This window comes from Gigantopelta aegis, chromosome 4 (assembly GCF_016097555.1).
Source record: "Gigantopelta aegis isolate Gae_Host chromosome 4, Gae_host_genome, whole genome shotgun sequence".
In the NCBI taxonomy this organism is placed as follows: Eukaryota; Metazoa; Mollusca; class Gastropoda; order Neomphalida; family Peltospiridae; genus Gigantopelta; species Gigantopelta aegis.
In genome coordinates this window covers 90,213,218-90,235,358 of record NC_054702.1, presented here as the reverse complement: position 1 = coordinate 90,235,358, position 22,141 = coordinate 90,213,218, and the positions used below count along the sequence as shown (strand labels likewise).

Genomic DNA, 22,141 nt, shown 5'->3' with positions numbered 1-22,141 from the left:
TTAAGTAAAGTGTTTTTAATACATGCACTTAAACATTTGAGACGGATTCTACATTCTTAAATACCAGTTGTGGATATCTGGAAGTTTTGAGCATTAGCATAGCCAGCCTTTGGTGATGGGAGGGCAAAAGGCAACCACATTGTCTTGAGTTGTGTGATGGATGAGGGTGATTAATGATCCATAATACCTCAAGTGAGTGCTCTTCGACTAAATCATTTCCCACGTTCCTGATAAGCACTTTCTTGAATAAGATACCTTTAAAACTTGTTACATGTTTTAAAAGTAGAATCAACAAAAACATTACCAGTATATATGATATATCAGGTGTAAGTAAAAGATTTGTAAAATAAAGTGATGAGAGGGTTGTTTTGTTTTTTTAATTTATGTGCATTTAAATTGTGCTACAAATGGTGCATTACGTTTTCTTTACAAAGAGGAGTGGTCTTTGTATATTGAAGTGTTTAATGCAATGTGCACTGTCAAATATTTATCAAGCAAAAGTAACTACAGCTCTCTTTGGCAGTAATGTCAAATGTGTTAAAAGTATTTATTTGTGCAAATACTAAATATACTGTATTCAGTGTAAAGTTATACAAAATACACTGAATATTGAAAGCAGTACCGCTTACACACACACACACACACACACACACACAAATGGATATGCAGTATTTTTGCAGACGTAAATATTATCAAATTTATATGAATTGTTATTGTTTTTTTATATGACACCCCATTTTCTCACAGGTAGCTAAAACGTAAAATGTTCCCCTAATTTATATTCATGAACAGTGTACTGCGTGTTGGTTAACCATTGTTTGTAATGGGAATTGATTTAGTGTGAGGGAACCAACTAGTTATTTATTATTTAGAGTTGTCTCCCATATTCTGATAAATATGACACTCGGTGGTAGAATGGTGTGAAACTAAAAAAAATTCTCAACTTCCACTTTCTGTTGTGTAAATGGTGAGGCATTAAAGAAAGAAATGTTTTATTTAACGACGCACTCACCATATTTTATTTACGGTTATATGGCGTCAGACAAATAATTATGGTTAAGGACGACACAGATTTTGAGAGGAAACCCGCTGTCGCCACTACATGGGCTACTCTTCCGATTAGCAGCAAGGGATCTTTTATTTGCGCTTCCCACAGGCAGGATAGCACAAACCGTGGCCTTCGTTGAACCAATTATGGATCACTGGTCGGTGTAAGTGGTTGACACCTACACATTGAGCCTTGCGGAGCACTCAGGGTTTGGAGTCGGTATCTGGATAAAAAATCCCATGCCTCGACTGGGATCCGAACCCAGTATCAACCAGCCTGTAGACCTATGGCCTGCCACAACGCCACCGAGGCCGGTGGTGAGGCATTAGGCTATCTGATTTTATACACTCACTAATGTACAAAGCTAATTATGAATCAAGTTTAAGAGGGTCTCTTTTCTGAAACATTTTATTATACTGTAACTTACATAAGTAGACCAGATATTTTGGTTTTTGATGGGTGGACGACAATTTGATGAGTCACAACCGATGCATTGATTCAGCCAATGATTGACTAAGACTAAAGTAGAAAGTATCCGTGATTTGTGACGAAAACATTTATTAGGGATTTATGTGACATTAATGACACTGTCTTATGCGCGGTCGGTCTGGGATCGATCGTAGTTCACCAAGGTAAACATCTACAGGTCAGTTTTTTTACATTTTGACATTTATTGGACCTTCGATGTTTACAAGTTTAATAGCAAAAACAAGTGTGCGTTTTCCACCCAGATTTCAGGCAGAATCGATACAATCATGGAATTAATTATTTCGTGGCGAAATATGAGATGTACCAATAGATATTAACACTTACTGTATAAAGAAAACTTCCCAAGTTATGTTTTACGCATAAATAGACAGTTTGTCCAAATAGTAATCCAGCATTAATCCAATTTTCAGTTACGAACAAAATCTCGAATATTCCCGCCAGCCATTATAAGCTCATTAAAAAAGTGATTGAAAACTGTTGGCGGAATAGGATTACTTTTACAATTATTCGTCTCGGGTTCACGAGTTTCTTCCACAATATACGATATTTAATGGAATATCACGTTTAATAACAATAATAATAATATAAAATAAATAATAATAAATAAACTAATTAATTAATATTTTTAAAAAATCAATTAATAAATAATAAATTAATAATATTAATAATAAAAACTAAATAATATCATAAAATTAATTAATACTTAATTGATAAATAATAATATAATAATAAAAACTAAATAATATAAAATTAATTAATACTTAATTGATAAATAATAATATAATAATAAATTACAGAATAATATTAGTAATTATAATAAATAAATAAATAACCATAAATAAATTATTGATTTAATAATAATAATTAATTTAATTTAATTTAATTATTAACTAAATAAAAACATGCTTTTTTCATTTATAAATGTTTCCTTTACACACACACGCACACACGCACACACACACACACACACACACACACACCTTTTCCCAGAACTTGCTATAAAAGATTAATAGAAATATGAAAGATTAATGAAACTATTATAATCAAAGATTTTTTTAGGTTGTGGGGTTGGGGGTTGTGGAAGTTAATTAAAAAATATTTAGAGTAATATTTTTTTTTAAATTGAATAAAAACCTTAAAATAAGTTCTAATAACCAGTAATTATAACAACAAAAATTAAAACAAAAAAGAGCAAAAATTAATAATAAATAAATAAATAAATAAAATCCTTAAAATAACTAATGACCTGCAATAATAATAAAAAAGAAAGAAAAAGAGAGAAACACCTTTGAAACACATGTAACCGATGGCCTGTAATAATAATATTAAAAAAAATTGTAAAGGAAATAATAAGTTTTAAAAAAGTAAATAAATGAAAGCCTTAAAATAAGTAGACCGGCCTCGGTGGCGTCGTGGCAGGCCATCGGTCTACAGGCTGGTAGGTACTGGGTTCGGATCCCAGTCGAGGCATGGGATTTTTAATCGAGATACCGACTCCAAACCCTGAGTGAGTGCTCCGCAAGGCTCAATGGGTAGGTGTAAACCACTTGCACCGACCAGTGATCCATAACTGGTTCAACAAAGGCCATGGTTTGTGCTATCCTGCCTGTGGGAAGCGCAAATAAAAGATCCCTTGCTGCCTGTCGTAAAAAGAGTAGCCTATGTGGCGACAGCGGGTTTCCTCTAAAAACAGTGTCAGAATGACCATATGTTTGACGTCCAATAGCCGATGATAAGATAAAAAATCAATGTGCTCTAGCGGCGTCGTTAAATAAAACAATCTTTACTTTTAAAATAAGTAATGACCTGTACTGACAATAATTATTTTTTTAATAATAATAAAAAAGAATAATCCCCCCTCCCCCCAAAATCCCCCCAACAAAACACTTTAATGGCATAAATATTAATAATGCATATAATGCAACCCACACAAAGCACATATATAGAAACAAAATGAATAATCAGTTCCATTCAGTTCCGAAATATTTCTTTTTATTGGCTGTACGTAAAATGTTTGATACGAATAATTGTCGTTGAACCGTTCCGCCATATTTTCATTCCGCATTTTCGATGTGCCAGGATAAAAATAACTTAAATTTGAAAATGTGTCATCTTCAAACATCTAATCCTGGAAAGGTTACCAAAGGTATTGTAATTAATATTTTAGTCTAAAATTTATTAAAATATGTTGTTGTATGTGTTGAGGCTCTTAAATAAAGCACATATGCCTGATTTTATTAAATCGTGATTGCAAATGGAAAATTCGATCCAATGGATAAACATTACGGCACAGCAATAAAACGTCACAATAATAAATATCGTGCCGGAGACGTTTATCTTGATGAACTAGGATCGATCGTTGTCTGTTTAGGCTATTTCTCATTCCAGCTAGTGCACCATGATTGGTATATCAAAAACTGTGGTATGTGCTATCCTCTCTGTAGAATGGTGCATATAAAAGGTCCCTTGCTGCATTAGGAACAATGTAGTGGGTTTCCTATGATGACTACATGTCAGAATTAACCTTTTTTTTTTTTTTTTTAAGGGAGAGGAAACTCAAACATAAGCCTTATGTGTTGGAAAGGAATTGGGTCGTTTCACCCTAAAACCATTTCGAACTCTGTGTTGTTTTGCCCGTAGTCCTATTCACCCAGGGTTGGTTTGCCCTAAATCTTATTTGTACCGAGGTGTTTCGCCCCCCTAAAATAAATATATTTATGATAGTTTTGAATTATTTTTTTTCTTCTGTTTATTCATTATTCATTACCAAATATTAGGTAATTTTCTTTCTTTGGATATTAATGCCTTATCAGCTGTTTACTTTATGTCAGCTGAAACTAGGCGAAATCAACATTTTTAAACCTCAGCTGGGTATGTAGTATATTTAATAAGAAACCACAGCACATCAGTAGTATGCAGTGTGACTGTTGATAAATTCACAATGTGTGACATCTAAAAATTAATGGATATAGGACAAATAAATGATAAATGTACTTAAATAAAAATTTGGGCGAATCGAAACATGGGGCGAAACGACTCGGTTGGAGGTACAAATCGACCCTGCTCAAAACGACTTGGGTGAACTAGTAATAAGGGGCGAAATGACCTGTTACCATTGGAAAGATGTATACCAGGACCACCAACACATGCTGACACTTTAATAAAAACGCGTAATTTTAGAGTTAATAAAAAAGGGTGATTATTCCTGCTAACAGAGGCAGCCATTTTCTCTTGTTTTCGAGGCATCCAGTACTCTAGCTTGGGGCTAAGTGACGTCAGCTCCGACCAACTCCTGTATGCACAGTTTTAACAAAAGCAGTAATTTACGACAAAGCGCTTGTCTTTGATCAACCTGACTTGTAAAACAACATAAATGACGTGATAATATAATAAACTATTTAACTAAATATATTTCAAGTTGCATTAACGAAACAAAATGGGGTTGTGGTATTTTTGTCTGTTAAATAATGCAAAGGAAAAATGTACACTATTGGTATGCTACGTTGGAGCAAAAACAACAACCCATGATACCCAAGTGATAATTTTCTTTTCTTTGGGACTACGTAATTGGTCAGTTTTATGATTTTAGATGGGGAAGTCTACTTAATCAATAGTTTTACAGAACTATTTACAGTAATTAACCATGTCCATGACCAGTTATTAGGTTATTACACAATACTGGTATGTATTTTTATGTCTAGACAGCGGTAATTAATAGGCTGGTCTGGTTACCTATCAAATATACACCTGCCAATCAGGAATCACAGGTAGAGGCAACTAACAGAATAGACCAATTAACTAAGAAAACACTCTGTGTATCATATCAGTACATGGGTTAATGCATGGACAAAACTTGGTACAATTATTTCAACTTGTTGTGTAGCCATTTTGACAATGGTGGTTTATTTTGTATTGAAAAATAATATATTATACTTATTGCTGGCTTAGTAGGATGGATATTATTACAGGACATTGCAATGCATGCCTATTTCATCATCCCGCAAAAAATAGGTACATTTGTTTCTCTAGTTCTAAGACTCATTCCGTACGGTATGCATTAAGTATTACGTATTCACTGGAATGGAACAAAATGGCTGCGCCTGTTATATATAATAGCCATCACATTTAACAGTTTTATTAATTAAATATAATAATATACTTGTTGATATTAAGCAATAATGTGCATTATATATCGTTGAATATACATACCAGTCCAAAGGCCTTGTGCGAGCATTCCTTTACGGTCTGAAAAGCATGTATCATGGGTGAACCAGTTTCGGTGAGAATAAGCATTTGGTTCTAAAGAATATAAATAGTTATAAACAGATATTTGTTATTCAAATACCTACTTTTTATTAGTATTTCTACGCTTCACATGAGCATTAAACTAGTTGCACGTAAATGGTAGCATGCATCAGCAGTAAATATTGTTAACTATATAACCTGTTTTGGTGAGTGATACGTTTAGTGGTATAGCTTACAGCAAAAACTTTCCAACACAATTTTTTTTTTTTTTTTTTTAGTGTTTTATCAAAACATGTATGTTGTTCAACAAAACATGCACTTATAATAATGTATACAAAATATTTTAAGGCAAATTACAAAATAGAGTCCTCGAGTTAACAGACAACATTTTAGGAAAACAAATATAACAGTTATGATGTCTTGCAATCATATTATAAGTTGAGCAAATGAATCGTTATAATGGTAAAATTGTTTGGTTAAAAAATATAAGCTGCATTCTGAGTTTTAATAAATATACAAACAGATATCCAGAAAGATATTTATGTTAAAACATATAAGGATCATATATTTTTGACAAGTATCTGTAAAGAATGTTTTACCAGCAGACGCCATGACAATCATGTGACTTAAATTTATAACCAGATACCAGTACAGCTGAGAACAGACAGAAATAGTTTTTCAAATTAAGTTTTCTTTCAAATTACAGTCTTTGAAAATCATAGAAAAAAGGTATTAAGAAATGTGCCGTGTTTATGAGTGGGTTCAATCTTGCTTTCTTTGCTTGTTTTAACTTTATTTTTATGAACATTTCTGTCATCATGACAGACATTTGTTTACTTTCCCCATGCAAAAGTCAAATTCGTAAAAAAAAATCAAAGTATCCAAAGTCCTTAGATCTATCACTGATCCAGTTTCATGACACTTTATAGGTTTTGTCAAGCCCGTTTTATACCTGGATGTTGTCTAAAATGTACATTGGTCAATGTATATTTATGTTATATACTTTTCTTTTAGTTATCTCAAAGGAGCCACAAACCAGATGACATCATTTTTTAGAAATATTTTGGGTATGAATGATAAAGAAGGAAGTGCAGAGAATGCGACAAATTACAATGGGTATGAAGTGGATTATCAGACAGGGGCGAATTTTTCTTCCAACCGCAACAAGTCGATAGATGACCTATTAAAACAGTATCAGGTACTGTATAACTAACATTGCTCTAGAGCTTAGTTCAGGTGTTTAAAAACATAAATTATTTTAAACATGTTAGCACGAAGTCGGATGCATAAAAATGTATGATTATGTATGTAGGCCATTTTTAAGCATTTGGTTTTGTCTAACACTACAATTTTACCATTCACTTTGATTTAAATAAAAAAAAAAAGAGGAAATAAAGAATCAGTTTTGTTTTGGAAAAGTAGTGAGTCAAGAAAAAGTTTATGAGTTGGTTGGCTTACATCAGATGGTATTTGTTTAAATTGTAAGTTTAAATGGTAGTTTTAGTAAGCCAAACCTTTTGGCTCAAATGGAACGCAAAATGCAAGTTAGTAGAAGGGATTTTTTTTTAGCTGTTTTAGCAGATCCAGGTTTTTGTAAAGGGGAGTCCCAAAATTCTAAAAGGGCACATTGGAGTTTCTTGAAGGCAGCTGAGCAGAGCTCCCGAAAGAAGTGAGACCCAAACCGGACAGGAGAGTGGTGGAAGCATGCTCCCCTGGAAAATGTTGAAATAAAGATGCTCATAAATGCATTTTCATGGCAAATAGTGTTGTTTAGTTACATTTATGAAGTTAAAAAAGAATTTGAAAAGGGCAGGGCCCTCCTCCTTGGATCTGTCAATGGGTCCATTTGACAGTCAACATTCATACATGTATGATCACATTTCCACTTGTTTCTTGGCTTTGTTTATAGATATTAGTTTGCTACATGTGGTTATATTTGGTGATGAATTTGCAAGTATACTAAATGTATATACTGGTTAAAGTATAACTATGTTCTTTTCAATTGCCTTTAGATCTTGAATCCTATATTTTATATTTGATATGAGTTTTCATTGGATAATAGAATATAACTCCATGGCAAGGTCTCATTAACTTTTTTAACTTTGCTAACCTTTGGTTGAAGTTTGATTATTTATTTTAATCACCTTTAAAATATTGGTGACTTTCATATTTGGTGTGGGTGATCATGAACCCTTTAATGAATGGACTTTCTATTCCTTTCAGCCCATGAATCCGCCCCTAATATAAGGCCATTTTTTTTATTTATTTTTTTTTTATTTTTTTTTTTCTTTCAGTTGGCTTTAAACTCAGTCCATGGGTGGATTTTATATTTATTTTACATTTTCACCAATTAATAGTCTTTAAGTTGCACACATTTGTATCTAACTCTCTTAATAAACCAAAAGAAATCTTATTTGTGAAAGAATTTTAATTTATTGTGGAAAAGATTGGTGTTCACCATTTTCTTACTATGCACTAGAGGAAGGGTTGTTTCAAAGTATAAAATATTATGGAAGAGTCCGAGTGTAATTTTAGTTAGGCTCAGACTCTCTACCAAATTTAAAAAAAACCTGTCCAGCAATTATGTGGACAGATTTGTATTATCAATTCTATTTTATAACACAAACCACCATGAGCGTGCCATTAAATTTTACTTTAGAATTGTATTTATCTTAGTAGGCTGTTGCAGATAAAGTTGAATTGTTTATTATGTTTATTTTGTCATTGATTCTTATTTTTTAGGGTCAGAGAGCAAGTTATCCAAATTTACAGTTTCATGTTCAGCAACTAACTGAAAACAATGAGTTTCAGATGGAACTTATTAATAGACTTGTACAGGAACGTAGACAATTGGTTATTGAGAATAAAAGACTGTCGGAAGAAAAGATTAGGTTTACGAGAAAGATAGAGACTCAGTCTAAAGAGATCGGTGACCTAAAAAATGAAGTTATGGATTTGAAAAGGTCACTAACCACACAGCAGAGTAATGTACCACCACCTCATTCTGAATGGAAACTTGCAGAAAGTATTTTCAGCTATCGTACCTCTCCAAGGAAACAAAAATATGTGGAGGTTCCAAAGAAAAGACCACAGGGTAATGCATGTTATTATTTGTGTAATAAATTTGTTACTTTTTGCGTAATAAATTTGTTACTTTTTGTGTAATAAATTGTATGGATGCATAATGAACTTAAATTTATAACATTCTGAATCCCAGTAGGTTGTATAAATACTTGAGATTTAGTTTTAGCAATTTCGGGTGGCTTCTCCTAGATTTATACATATATGTAAGTCAACACTGATATAGTATTGTTTCGGTAGGTATTATGACACAGTATATACTTTAGCACGCTATCTTTAAATAGCAATTGTGCGTCATCAAAAAAAAAGCTATGATGTCAAAGGCAGACGGGTTTTTTTGACGGAAGTGTTTTTTATTGATAAGAATAAAGTAATGTTTACAATTTGCCAATTTGCAGTAAGTATAAACAGTTAAAAATACCATATAACTAAAAGTACTAGTTTCCGTAAAGCACTTTTTTAGCATAAACATCCCTCTATTTTCAAATTTTCACAATGAATTTTACTCATCTGCTGCACAAAACATTGTCATCTGCTACTAGTGAAATAAACATAAGGCAATTAGAACACCCCTACGTCAATCTATTTCTATGGATGTCCGAGTGAGTCCCCTGTCCTTATTTTTTATGTACTGCATACATTTATATTGGGTCAGGATTAAATGATGTTCAAGTGCAGATTACATCATAAAATAATATCTATTTCACATGAATAAAAGTAATAATAAACAAACAAACAAAACACATGCAGGGCTGCCAAATTTACTCCACCCTATTAATATACAAATAGTGACTATGTTTGCACTGGGCTATATGGTTTACATGTGACGATAGAGTTAAAATGCATTTTAATGGTGTTATGTTTTACGTGTATTATTAATATGGAACCCCACATCGCTTCCAGTTTTTTGGAGTTATTTTTCTTGAATATTGGTCATACAGAAGTTATCTAGATGTTCCGCTTCAAAATATTACAGTATACACAAGTAAACTAAAACTAAAAATCTCACTATATATTGAATTTAATGTTTATATTTTAATGTCAATAATAACAAGAAAAACATTGTTATTTTTACATTTCGCGATATCGTTACTTATCCGCGCCAAAACCCATACCGCGAGGATATTATAACTGCAATTCATTTTGTTCTTTATTAGTACATGTACTATTTATTAATTTTTTAAAATTGTAATTATGCAGTGTATTCAATCTGCATTTGGCTGAGGACCTGTTCTCATCACACACAATGTGAGGTAGTGTGGGATTTGGGAACGGGAACACATTCAAAATGTTTAGGAATACATACCCTGCACCAGAACAGTGTTTTGAATACATGGATGCTTGCACCTTTTTTTGAAAACATGAAAACATAAAAGACAATAACATCACGACTTGTCTTATAATAATAAAAAAAAAATTAATGGGTTTTTTTTCAGTCCATGTGTATTTCTTCAGTCCACAGAGAGACCAGATTCCACCTATTTCTGACATTACGAATCGTCTGGCAGAGTCTCTGTCCCAGCAGGATATCGAGTTAGTGACCGACATTATTAGCGAAACTCCTGTGTCGGACGATGCCCGGCCAGCCATCCTTCTGTGTATTAACGTGTCGCGGGTGGGAACAGACGTCGCAAATGCACTGAAAGATATGAAAGGTAACATGACTATTAAATGGCTTTTACCAAAACAAATGAGTTATAGATATCATTCTTTGATTCAGAGATTCAGAGATATTCATTATAAGCTATAAACCATCATAGTTTTTGTAGTGTTAGCTTACTAGAGACATTACGGTAGTTATTATGATAGGTTTCCGTGACATGGCTTCCGCCAAGTACTATCATGATGGCCACTTAAGTGTATAAGTGCACATAAATTGAATCTTTGGAAATAACAGTGTTTGTCAGTTTATTCTATGATAATAACATATCAAACAGTTGCTAGTTTAAGAAGTGTTTTGCTGTTTGTATTATTTTGTTGTAAGTATAGGGAAGATATATCCATTGGTAAATGTTTGTATGGATAATTTTGCAATTTTACATTTTTGGACACATTGATCTATAATATATAAAATTTACTAAAATTAAATTGGCCATTGTGAATGATAACTTCTGGTCTCATAAAAAAAACTATTGCATTTATTGAAAATTGAGATAAAAATCTTGTACATTTTAACTAAATTAAAAATACGTGAAAAAGCTAAATATTGAAGGCTAAAAATAATAATAATGGCCTTGCCTGCAGATGCCTTGTAGCTGTGTTTGTTAAAATTACCACAATGTTAACTGTAATAAGCAATCTTTGTTGTGTTTTAGCTGATTACAGTGTAGCTATGTGTTAGCATTACCACAATGTTAACAGTAATATTATAAGCAATCCTTGTGTGTTTTAGTTGATTACAGTGTAGCTGTGTTTGTTAGCATTACCACAATGTTAACAGTAATAGGCAATCCTTGTGTGTTTTAGCTGATTACAGTGTAGTGCTCAGTGTGTGTTAGCATTATAACAATGTTAACAGTAAAAGGCAATCCTTGTGTGTTTTAGTTGATTACAATGTAGCTGTGTTTGTTAGCATTACCAGTGTTAACAGTAATATTATAAGCAATCCTTGTGTTTTAGCTGATTACAATGTAGCTGTGTTTGTTAGCATTACCACAATTATTAACAGTAATATTATAAGCAATCCTTGTGTGTTTTAGTTGATTACAATGTAGCTGTGTTTGTTAGCATTACCACAGTGTTAACAGTAATATTATAAGCAATCATTGTGTGTCTTAGTTGATTACAATGTAGCTGTGTTTGTTAGCATTACCAGTGTTAACAGTAATACTATAAGCAATCCTTGTGTGTCTTAGCTGATTACAATGTAGCTGTGTTTGTTAGCATTACCACAGTGTTAACAGTAATATTATAAGCAATCCTTGTGTGTTTTAGCTGATTACAATGTAGCTGTGTTTGTTAGCATTACCACAGTGTTAACAGTAATATTATAAGCAATCCTTGTGTGTCTTAGCTGATTACAATGTAGCTGTGTTTGTTAGCATTACCACAATGTTAACAGTAAAAGGCAATCCTTGTGTGTTTTAGTTGATTACAATGTAGTGCTCAGTGTGTGTTATCATTACCACAATGTTAACAGTAATAAGCAATCCTTGTGTGTTTTAGCTGATTACAATGTAGTGCTCAGTGTGTGTTATCATTACCACACTGTTAACAGTAATAAGCAATCATTGTGTGTTTTAGCTGATTACAATGTAGATGTGTGTGTTAGCATTACCACAATGTTAACAGTAATAATAAATCCATGTGTGTTTTAGCTGATTACAATGAAACTGTGTTTGTTAGCATTAACACACTGTTAACAGTAATAAGCAATCTTGTGTGTTTTAGCTGATTACAATGTAGCTGTGGTTGTTCTGCATCACAAGGATATCCATGTGTTACCCAAGCTGTCCAGCGTGAAGAGTTTGACCGGCCGGGAGTTCCAGAATCTTGGAACCATCGTGGACATGGCCTTCTGGAAGGAGAAAGGCCTGCACCAGTGTGACATGAACCAGCTGGCCATACAGAAACTGTCCGACTTCCTCAAGATGTTCATACTGCCGGGCAACTGAAACAGTAGACTCAACTGAAGCAGTAAACCATCAATTGAAACAGTAGACTGTCAACTGAAACAGTAGACCGTCAGTTGAAACAGTAGACTGTCACTGTAACCTGTGATGTTTGATGAATATGGGTGGGCTCATTTGGGCTAATTGGAATTTATTTTGAATATACCAACACTAATAATTCTATAACTCTTGCAGCAAAAACACATTATGTGTTTTTCCTGTGACACGACTAACAGATGGTGCATTTATTTAATATAATAATATCCTGTTGAAGTGTATCGGAATAAATGGTATTCATTCAACTTGTGTTGGTGTGTATGTAACATATGTTTAGCAACAACCAAGAAAGCAGTAATCATACTGGATGATTTTACTGTCTCATATTGCTTTTATTCCACCATAAAATATTGCAATTGACCAGTAGTTTAATAAACTCTACCCTCATCTGTTTTTAAAAAAAAAAAAGGTTTTGGAATTGTTATATTTTTAACTGTTAAAGAAACTCACACAAATACCTCCGACCCTTTTACTTTATTTTGACAATTTGTTTTCATTCTTCTTGCATCACTTCTAATTTGGATTCCATAGCCTTTGAATTGTATTGTTTTTTGGCACTTCTGGATTATTCAAATGAGTTCACCCTATATTTCTTCTTGTGCCATTTTGTGTATTTGGAATTCTATCGTTTTATGTTGTTGTTTATAATAAACTGGATCAAAACTATAGTATGAAACATGTTCTACATGTCCAAATATTGGTACAGTATGTTTTTCTTAAATTATCCTTTGGGGTGTGTGTGAAATGTGGGGAGGTAATAATAAAATTGTGTATAGTCTGTCTGAATCTTGGTATCTGTAGTACCTAATGTGAAATGTTTGAAGCAGAGCAATATGAGGTGCTGTGTTTCAATTATATGCCATGAGTCCATATGAATGTACATTTATTATACAAGACTAACAAATACAGACATTAAATTAATAATTTAAAGATAAAACTAATCGAGTGTGATGTAACCCAGTGGTAAAGCACTCTCCTGATGCACAGTCCGTCTAGGATCTATTCCTGTACGTGCTATCGGGTCTTTGGGATGGTGCATATAAAAGAAAATGTGGCAGGTTTTCTTTCTATGACTATTATGTAAAAATTACCAAATGTTTGACATTCAATAGACGATGACTAATAAATTGATGTTATCTATTCATATTGTTAAACAAACCAAAACTTTAACTTTGGTATACCCAGTGAAGTCGAAACAAGCATTTGGATATACCTAGACTCAAGCTTGTCACAGTCTGTCATATTTCCAAGGAGTAACTGGCCAATGAGTTCCAAGTACCGGCATGCTCAGTCATTACGCCCAATTTGTTAGTTACCTCAGATTCTAATCAGCCAAGGTCTTCCAAATTAGTTTGCTGGATTATAGCTATAACAGTTTTTTCTAATTAATCATACACAGATTTTTTTTTTTTACTTACCCAAGTTAGACAATGTCAGCAATATTTGTATTTATTATAAATATTTATCTTTGTATATTTTAATGTTAATTATCTCATTAAAGGAGTGAAATAATTGATTTATTTTCATCCCCCTTTTTAAGAAGGTTATGAACATCTATTTATTAGCTGATTGCTTCAGTGATTTGATTTTCCAGCTTTTTATCTAATTTAGGAGTTTTTTTTACATAAAATATTTTTTGTTGTTGAAACATGACCATTAAGAATTGTATAAAGTTTTTAACTTTTAAAAGATCATTTCAGCTTTTATTTTTAAATGGGTATCACATCCATGTAATTTTAACTAGTTAATGTATACAGAAGATTCCCTTTATCATATGTCTATTCCCCATTGTTATAACATTTGCAGTTTTAGAACTGTTCCTGACTAGCAATTGGATAAAATGTAAAGTATTATTTTCGTCCATTTGTGTTTATTTCACTTTACTTCATGATTAGCCGATTCTGTATAATTAGTTATTTCATGCTATTATAATTTTACCACAAAAACCTTTAAAAATGTGTATACATAATGTTTTTATGTTCATTTAATTGGTGCATTCTATATCCGTATACATATATTGTCCTGTGATACATATGTACATATTCTCATATATGCAGATTTTGTATGTCATTGGTATTTGTAAGAAGACTTGAATATTAGTTCATAATATGTGATGGTACCTCAAGTGAATGCTCTTCGACTGAATCGCTTCCCAAGTTCCCAATAAGCACATTCTTGAATGAGATATCTGTAATATTTTCTGCATGTTTTGAAAGTAGAATCAACAAAAGCAATTACTAATTACTTAGGTTTTGGCTATCATCTCATTACATACCGTATATCAGGGGTAAACAAGATTTGTCAAATAAAGTTTTTCTTGAGTGTTTTATTATTATTTTTTTTTTTTAAATGTATGTGTTTAAATTGTGCTAGAAATGGTGCATTAAGTTTACAAAAAGGGGTGGTGGAGGCAGTCTTTGTATATTTAAGTGTTTGAAGTGCACTGTCAAATATTTACCAAGCAATAGCAACTGCAGCTCTGTTTGGCAGTAGGCCTAATGTGTTAGTGTTTATTTGTGCAAATATTAAATATACTGTATTCAGTGTAAAGTTATACAAAGTACACTAAATATTAGACGCAGTAGGCCTACCGTAGGCCTATAGGATACCAAAAAAAAATGGATCTGCAATATTTTTGCAGACATTATTATTAAATTTATACGATTTTTTATTTTATTTTCATATGACACCCCATTTTCTCACAGGTGATTAAAACGTAAAATATCCTAATTTATATATGGACAGTATAATGCATGTGCGTTGATCAGTTTGTAATGAGAACTGATTTAGTGAGAGGGAACCGAATGCTGGTCAACTCGCCCCAGTGTTTGGACAACTCGCCCCAAACTTTACTGACCGTAAATAATTGTGACAAAATTAAAAATAGACGTCTACAACTTTGGTGTCATTTTATTATTAATATTACAGTGAACCCTGCTATTACGAGCACTTATTAAATGGTTTTATATTGGGGAGATCCTAATATTCATTATATAAAGAACGGTCAAGCCTATTTTAACGACGTTTCAAGTCGTTTGTGGGTTTGTCCCTTAGGAATGACCAGACAAGGCCCTTGGACTCCGACAGGTGTGCATATTCAACAATATTTAATGCACATTATTTCTTAAAATATTGGTATATTAATTAAGAAAATGGTAATGATATGAGTTGACTAAACAGTGTGGGGCGAGTTGACCTGCTCCCAGGGAACCAACAAGTATAACTTTAGAGTTGTCTCCCATATTCTGATAAATCTGACACTCGGGAGAATGGTGTGAAACTAACAATTTTCTTCTCTACTTCCCGTTTCTGTTGTGTAAATGGTGAGGCATTAAGCTATCTGATTTTATACACGTACTAATATACAAAGCTAGTTACGAATCAACTTTTAAAGGGTCTCTTTTCTGAAACATCTTATTTTATCGTAAGTAAACCAGATATTTTGGTTTTTGACAGTGTTTGATGATGAGTGGATGACCGTGCCACACTGCCAGTTCGATGAGTCACGACCGATGCATTGATTGACTAAATTAAAGTCCGATTCATATTTTTGACAACTACGATAAATTACTCTCCTATCTATAATTTCCTTTAGACGTTCTACACTTTTTGTTCAAACAAATCGTGAAAAAACAGTTCACCAAAGCAAACATCTATGACTATGGTCCGTTTAACATTAACATTTTGACATCTATTGGTCCTCCAACGAATCCATGACTTTTCGCCCCCATTTTGACCTGTTCGCCCCATGTACCAGTTTTCCCCCAACTGTTTGCCTATTTGCCCCCAACTGTCAGTTTGCCCCCAACTCCCAATTATTTGTTACTTTTAAACAATTACAATTGTATTGTTTCTTTAGAGGCATGTTAAAGTGTGTGTGTGTTTCTTTTCTTAGAGGGGAGGCATTGTTGTCTTTCCACGATTTGGACACACGGATGCACAAATTGGTTGTCTGCACGCCCTGGGCAAACAAAATAGGTTACGGGCAACCATTCTTTGTCAAACAGTGGCCTGATGGGCAACCAAGAAAATCATAAAACAAATCAAATGAAAAACAAAACTTCGCAACACTTTGACAGTCACAGGCAATCAAAAGTATCGGCACTGACAACTTGACTGACAGGCAGTATAAATATCCACCCTAATGCTGCCATACATTCAGCGTCCACCGTGCATGATTTTGGCAGGAGGCGTTTGGAAAAGCCATCTGCCAGATATTTCATCCCCAAACTAGCTGGTTCCTACCAATTCTCGCTACAAAATATTTTCTATTCACCCTAAAACCTTGTTGATGCATCCCAATACTGACGACTTGTGCTTACCGAGTGTTTAATTATTAATGAAATACGTGTATTTCTTAAATGTTGTCATTATTAACTTTACTTCAAAATGAGTTCTGCATTTTGTAAAACATGTTTTTCATGTTTTAAGTTCTTCATATTTTCATGAATTAAATTGTATTTTTGCTAAATGGTTTAGTAATATTGTCAATATAAAATATGTATTTGGTGGTGAAATAATCCGAATAAGTACAAACTAGTAGTACTAAGCATTTCCTGTAATGTTTTGCGTCATTGGAATTGTACACGTTATTGAATGGTGGGGGTTGTTTGTTAAGAATTATGTATCCTTTTAAAAACAATATCTTGTAATATGACTTGTGTTTAATTTGTTCATTCTCCTACACAGAGGTTAAGTAATTGTTAAAACTTTGTGCTGAATGTTTTTGTGCATCTCAGCCGTGCGTAAACCTTTCATATTTTCAGCTTTTTCTCCAAAACTACTTGACCAATTGGTCATTCTTATCCTTCAGGAGCCTAAAGGGTGGTGCCTAGTAGGAGAAAATTAAGCCAATTTGATAACAAATCTTCTTTTCTTCCATAAAGGCAGGACGTTGCCCAGTGGTAAAGATCTCACTTGATTTACGGTCGGTATGGGATTGATCCCCGTCAGTTGGCCCATTGAGCTATTTCTCGTTCCAGCCAGTGCTCCACAACTGGTATATCAAAGGCTGTGGTATGTGCTATCCTGTCTGGGATGGTGCATATAAAAGATCCCTTTCTACTAATGGAAAAATGTAGCAGGTTTCCTCTCTAAGACTACATGTCAAAATTACCAAATGTTTGACATCCAATAGCCGATGATTAATAAATCATTGTGCTCTAGTGGTTTCATTGAACAAAACAAACTTTTATCTTTCTTTCATAAATAAATATTTTTCATTTATGTAAAGGTCATTAAATGGTTTATCAAAATTGTTAATTTCAATACCTATTAGAACACCAATAAAATCACTCAAAGAGATGGTAAGAGGTGATTGGCAGAAAAGTGGCACAGTGACAAGATAGCACTTGCCACTGTCTTTTGACCTGTTCACCCCATGTACCAGTTTGCCCCCAACTGTTTGCCTATTTGCCCCAACTGTTTGTCAGTCCACCCCAAACTTTTAGTCAGTTTGCCCCAACTCCCAATTATTTGTTACTTTTAAACAATTACAATTGTATTGTATTGTTTCTTTAGAGGCATGTTAAAGTGTGTGTGTGTTTCTTTTCTTAGAGTGGAGGCATTGTTGTCTTTCCATGATTTGGATGCAGGGGTGCACAAATCGGTTGTCTGCATGCCCTGGGCAAACAAAATAGGTTGCGGGCAACCATTCTTTGTCAAACAATATCTTGTAATATGACTTGTGTTTAATTTGTTCATTCTCCTACATAGAGGTTAAGCAGTCATTAAAATTTTGTGCTGAATAATGTTGGCTAAAGTACGTCGCAATCTTTGGGAATGGATGATGCAGCCATTGAAACGAGTATTACATAATTTTAGAGTTTGTTCGCTCCCTTTTTTGGAGAGGGTGAAGTGTATGTGCGCGCACATGTTTGTACGTGTGTGCATGTTTTCCCCAGCATTACACAATGTTGTGATAGGGAGGGAATATAAAAGCCCGATTTGCCCTCCACTTCATGAGTTCAATGTAGACAGATACGTTTCTGAATGGTGGCTATCAGCAAAGGGCACAAGGCATGTGAAAGGACACAAACTACACTAACAACCATCCAGTTCATCAAAGTATTATGACTGTGATGATAATGAAGATATTTTAAATTTCAGTTTCATTTTAATGACAGTTCAAAATTATATTTATAAAACTTTTATGAAATATGTGGGCAACCAAGAGATGATGTTGGGCAACCAAACTTCAGCTACTGGTTACCCACTGGGCAACCATCACAATTTCACATTTGTGCACCCCTGTGGATGGATCATGGGTCAGTCCGGGCACTGATGATATAATCACCAGTTTAATTAAAATATATATATATATATATATATATATATATATATATATATATATATATATATATATATATATATATATATATCGTTAAAAAGTGTATGTTTATATATATATATATATATATATATATATATCCTATTTGGGGGCAAACTGACTGGAAGCGAACTGGCTTGGGGGCAAAACGTCAGGTACCCCCTCCGACACAGCAATAAACATCACAATAATATGTGCCAGAGACATTTATCTTCATAAACTAGAAAAAACCAATTATATTTACATGGATTCCACATATTAAGGTCCATGAGTCACTCTTCGCACCCTTGTTTTAGCTTCGTACACAATCATAACAAATCTTACTGTAATTTCACTTGAAATTCATATTTCATAAAAGGTGCATTAGTAATGTTCAAACAAATTTTAATAGCAATTTTGCATTGGAATTTTTCAAAGGTTTTTAAAATGGAAACGTCGTGTACCCAGTTTATTGTTATCGTAAGGAGTTGTAAAGTGATGTCATTGGAATACTGTATTATTACAATGCTTCGCCACATTAAAATAAAAACTGGTTTACTAACCTGGGCCACTGTTAAAATTCTATAACAAGCAGACGACGCTGTTTACAGGTCAGTATTTTTTTGTACATAATTCAGGACGAAATATGAAGTTTACGTTTTAAAAGGTATAAAAAGTACATTTTGTCAAATATATCATAGCAGAAAATTACCTTTGGATGTTATATTTATTGTGTACGAAGCCGAAACAAAGGTGCGAAAAGTGACTGTCGTTGACATAGACCGAAACAATATCACCTATAGTCTATCCCATCTTTCACGAAAATGTTTTTTTGTAAATAATTGTAGATTGGTTTGATGTAAGAAGAAAAGTAAAAGTGTTTTGGAAATAACAAAAATATACTATTTTTATGTGCAGTTCAGAAAATAATCAGCTCTGAAATAAATAACTAGTAGTAAATTTCATAGTAGAAAAAAGCGTTCCCTGTGGGAAGGACTATATATCGACTTTGTTAAGATCTCTCAGGACAAAACACATGCATTTTTTCACAAACTGCCATTTTGCTTTTTGTGGAATACTCTTCAAGTGGGGTGGAAGTTTCCTAAGTATGTGGCATAATTAATCTGTTAATGATGAGTGCATTATACCTTAGCACATGTCATGACATTGTTAGATTATGTCATATTCAATAAACAAGCAAACCGGCAGACAGCAGAAAACTTTATTTTGCCCTATGCAATCTCGTATGTGGAATCTGTGTCACTATAATGTTTATTTCACAATTTGTGTTCAAGGAAAATGTTTTTAGAAAAAGTGGTAGAGAATTTTTTTATATTTGTTAACAATTTGTTTCAGACTTTAGAAGGTATCCATGCTTTTTGACAGACAAATATATCAGGGATTTAGGTAACACCAATGACACTGACTTAAATAAGTTAGTAGTTGAAATTTAGCAGTCATCCGATCGCCCATGGTGACCTTTATTGGCTAAGAATTTTAGAAAGATAGTCCGTTGGATGACTATCGATTTTAGCGTCTGACGAGTATGGTGCCAGTTAAAAAAGAAACGCACCAAAACTGAAACTGAATCGAATTTGACAAAACACACCACGTCTATGCTGGCGCGAACTATAGATCTGGCAGCAGAAGACTAAGAACAGATCAGATCTAAAGTCTTTACATCAAGACTTACATGATGACATAACCGTACAAAGATTACTATAATAAACAATAAATACGCTTTTATGCTTTGTAATATGATTTTAAAAAATGTACATTGTATATTTTTAAAAATATGTGTTTAGATATTTTTTAACATCTTTATTTTTCTTTCTATATTTATTTTATTAGCCTAGTACTGTAGCATTTACAATATCCAAATTAAATGCACATGCGTGAGTGCACCACCTCAAATAACATTTTTGGGGCAAAATGTTCAGTGTAAAATAAAAATAAAATTATTTATAAATTACCATCAAACTGCATAGGTCAGATCTTCTTTTCTGGTACATGTTTTAAAGCAAATTATGGAAAATCCAAGGTAATCTGAACAAAAAATCCGTAATACATAATCAGGGCCATATCTCTACACAATGCAGAGTTGATTGAGACTGGCAAAATAGTGGATGATTCCATGGATCTCTATCTTGTGCCTCGTCTATAGGAGGACAGCCACTCCTAAGGATATCCTTTACTGAAAACTTCATATCTCCAGACTAGTTCTACCTTTAGGCTCTTTGTACTGCATTATATTTTACTTATGAGACAATGCAAGTCAAGCTGCTTACCATGGCTGTTCTAGCATTTTGTCTTCCTATATTAAAAATGAGATTTATTCTATATATAATTTAATGGTTATTTGTAAAGAAACATGTTTATTTATATTGATATGTTTCAGTTGGTATGGGTTTAAAACATGATAACATGTTTTTATATGAATTTTAACTTTATTCATTTATTTATTATCGGTTATTATTTAACAAAGAACTAAGCTCTTTCTAGTTTTGAATTTGACTGCACAATTAATTATCAATGTGATAATTGGAGGGCTAGTTGAATTTGAGAAGGACCAGTAAGATATTTCTTCAACTGGCCCTGCTGGCGACCATGGTTTTCATGTTAATTTTCAACCTGCATGGGAAGGACCAGATATTAAAATTAACAAGAATACAAATGCCACCTGCATGTAAATATGTCTATATTAATTTCAAATGCAAATTAAGTCCATTGGGACACTGCTCATGAATATAAAAGACATGTTTCAACCACAGTGCTCCTTAAAACATGACACCCAAACAGTACGTTATCAACATTATATTACTTCACATTACATCATATCCAAAAAGATGTCATTTAAAGTTTTGAAAAAAAATTCACTGCATTTTAAGTATAGTTTTATTGTATAAAAAAACCCCTGGCTTTTGAGGATATTTGTGCCACAGAATGAAAATTAAAAAGGTAATATTAAAGATAGTAAAACAGTGAACAATGAAAGATCAAAATTTAAAAAATGTATAAACTATGAAAAAGCTGAAAATCAGCAGTCAACAAGATCTCTTCACTGATATTCTTTAGAATAGAAGACCAATTTTGCAGACGACACTATTTCTGGAAATCGAACCCATCACAAGTCATTGTTTGGTGCTTTATTTGATCTTTATTTGTATAAAACCTCAATTTCTGTGATTAATAAAACATTGTAACTGTTTTAAATGTTGCTATTTACATTTGAAAACCCAACAAACATTTTGCTTTGAAATGATATTAAGCAATCAGATTTCATTATATTCCATCAGAGTACAC

The 22,141-nt window shown here is 33.0% G+C and overlaps 2 protein-coding genes across 5 annotated transcripts in view; both read left to right on the top strand.

Annotated features, from left to right (window-relative positions):
- The first annotated feature begins 893 nt into the window (after window positions 1-893).
- LOC121371384 lies at window positions 894-17,183 on the top strand. Of its 4 annotated transcripts, none has more exons than XM_041497231.1 (5): window positions 894-967; window positions 6,797-6,980; window positions 8,525-8,876; window positions 10,300-10,518; window positions 12,254-17,183. In XM_041497231.1, exons 2-5 carry the CDS (start codon window positions 6,822-6,824, stop codon window positions 12,475-12,477), a joined length of 954 nt encoding a protein of 317 aa, XP_041353165.1. In that variant the 5' UTR covers window positions 894-967; window positions 6,797-6,821; the 3' UTR covers window positions 12,478-17,183. The 4 variants fall into 4 exon arrangements, with proteins under 4 accessions (XP_041353165.1, XP_041353164.1, XP_041353166.1 ...); XM_041497230.1 differs by lacking the exon at window positions 894-967 and adding an exon at window positions 1,359-1,680; XM_041497232.1 differs by lacking the exon at window positions 894-967 and adding an exon at window positions 1,365-1,694.
- The window catches only part of LOC121371385, an 18,605-nt gene continuing 12,244 nt past the window's right edge, over window positions 15,781-22,141 (top strand). Inside the window, exon 1 of the mRNA XM_041497235.1 lies at window positions 15,781-15,854. The gene's annotated coding sequence lies outside the window, so the exon portion shown is untranslated. The remainder of the gene's footprint in view (window positions 15,855-22,141) is intronic.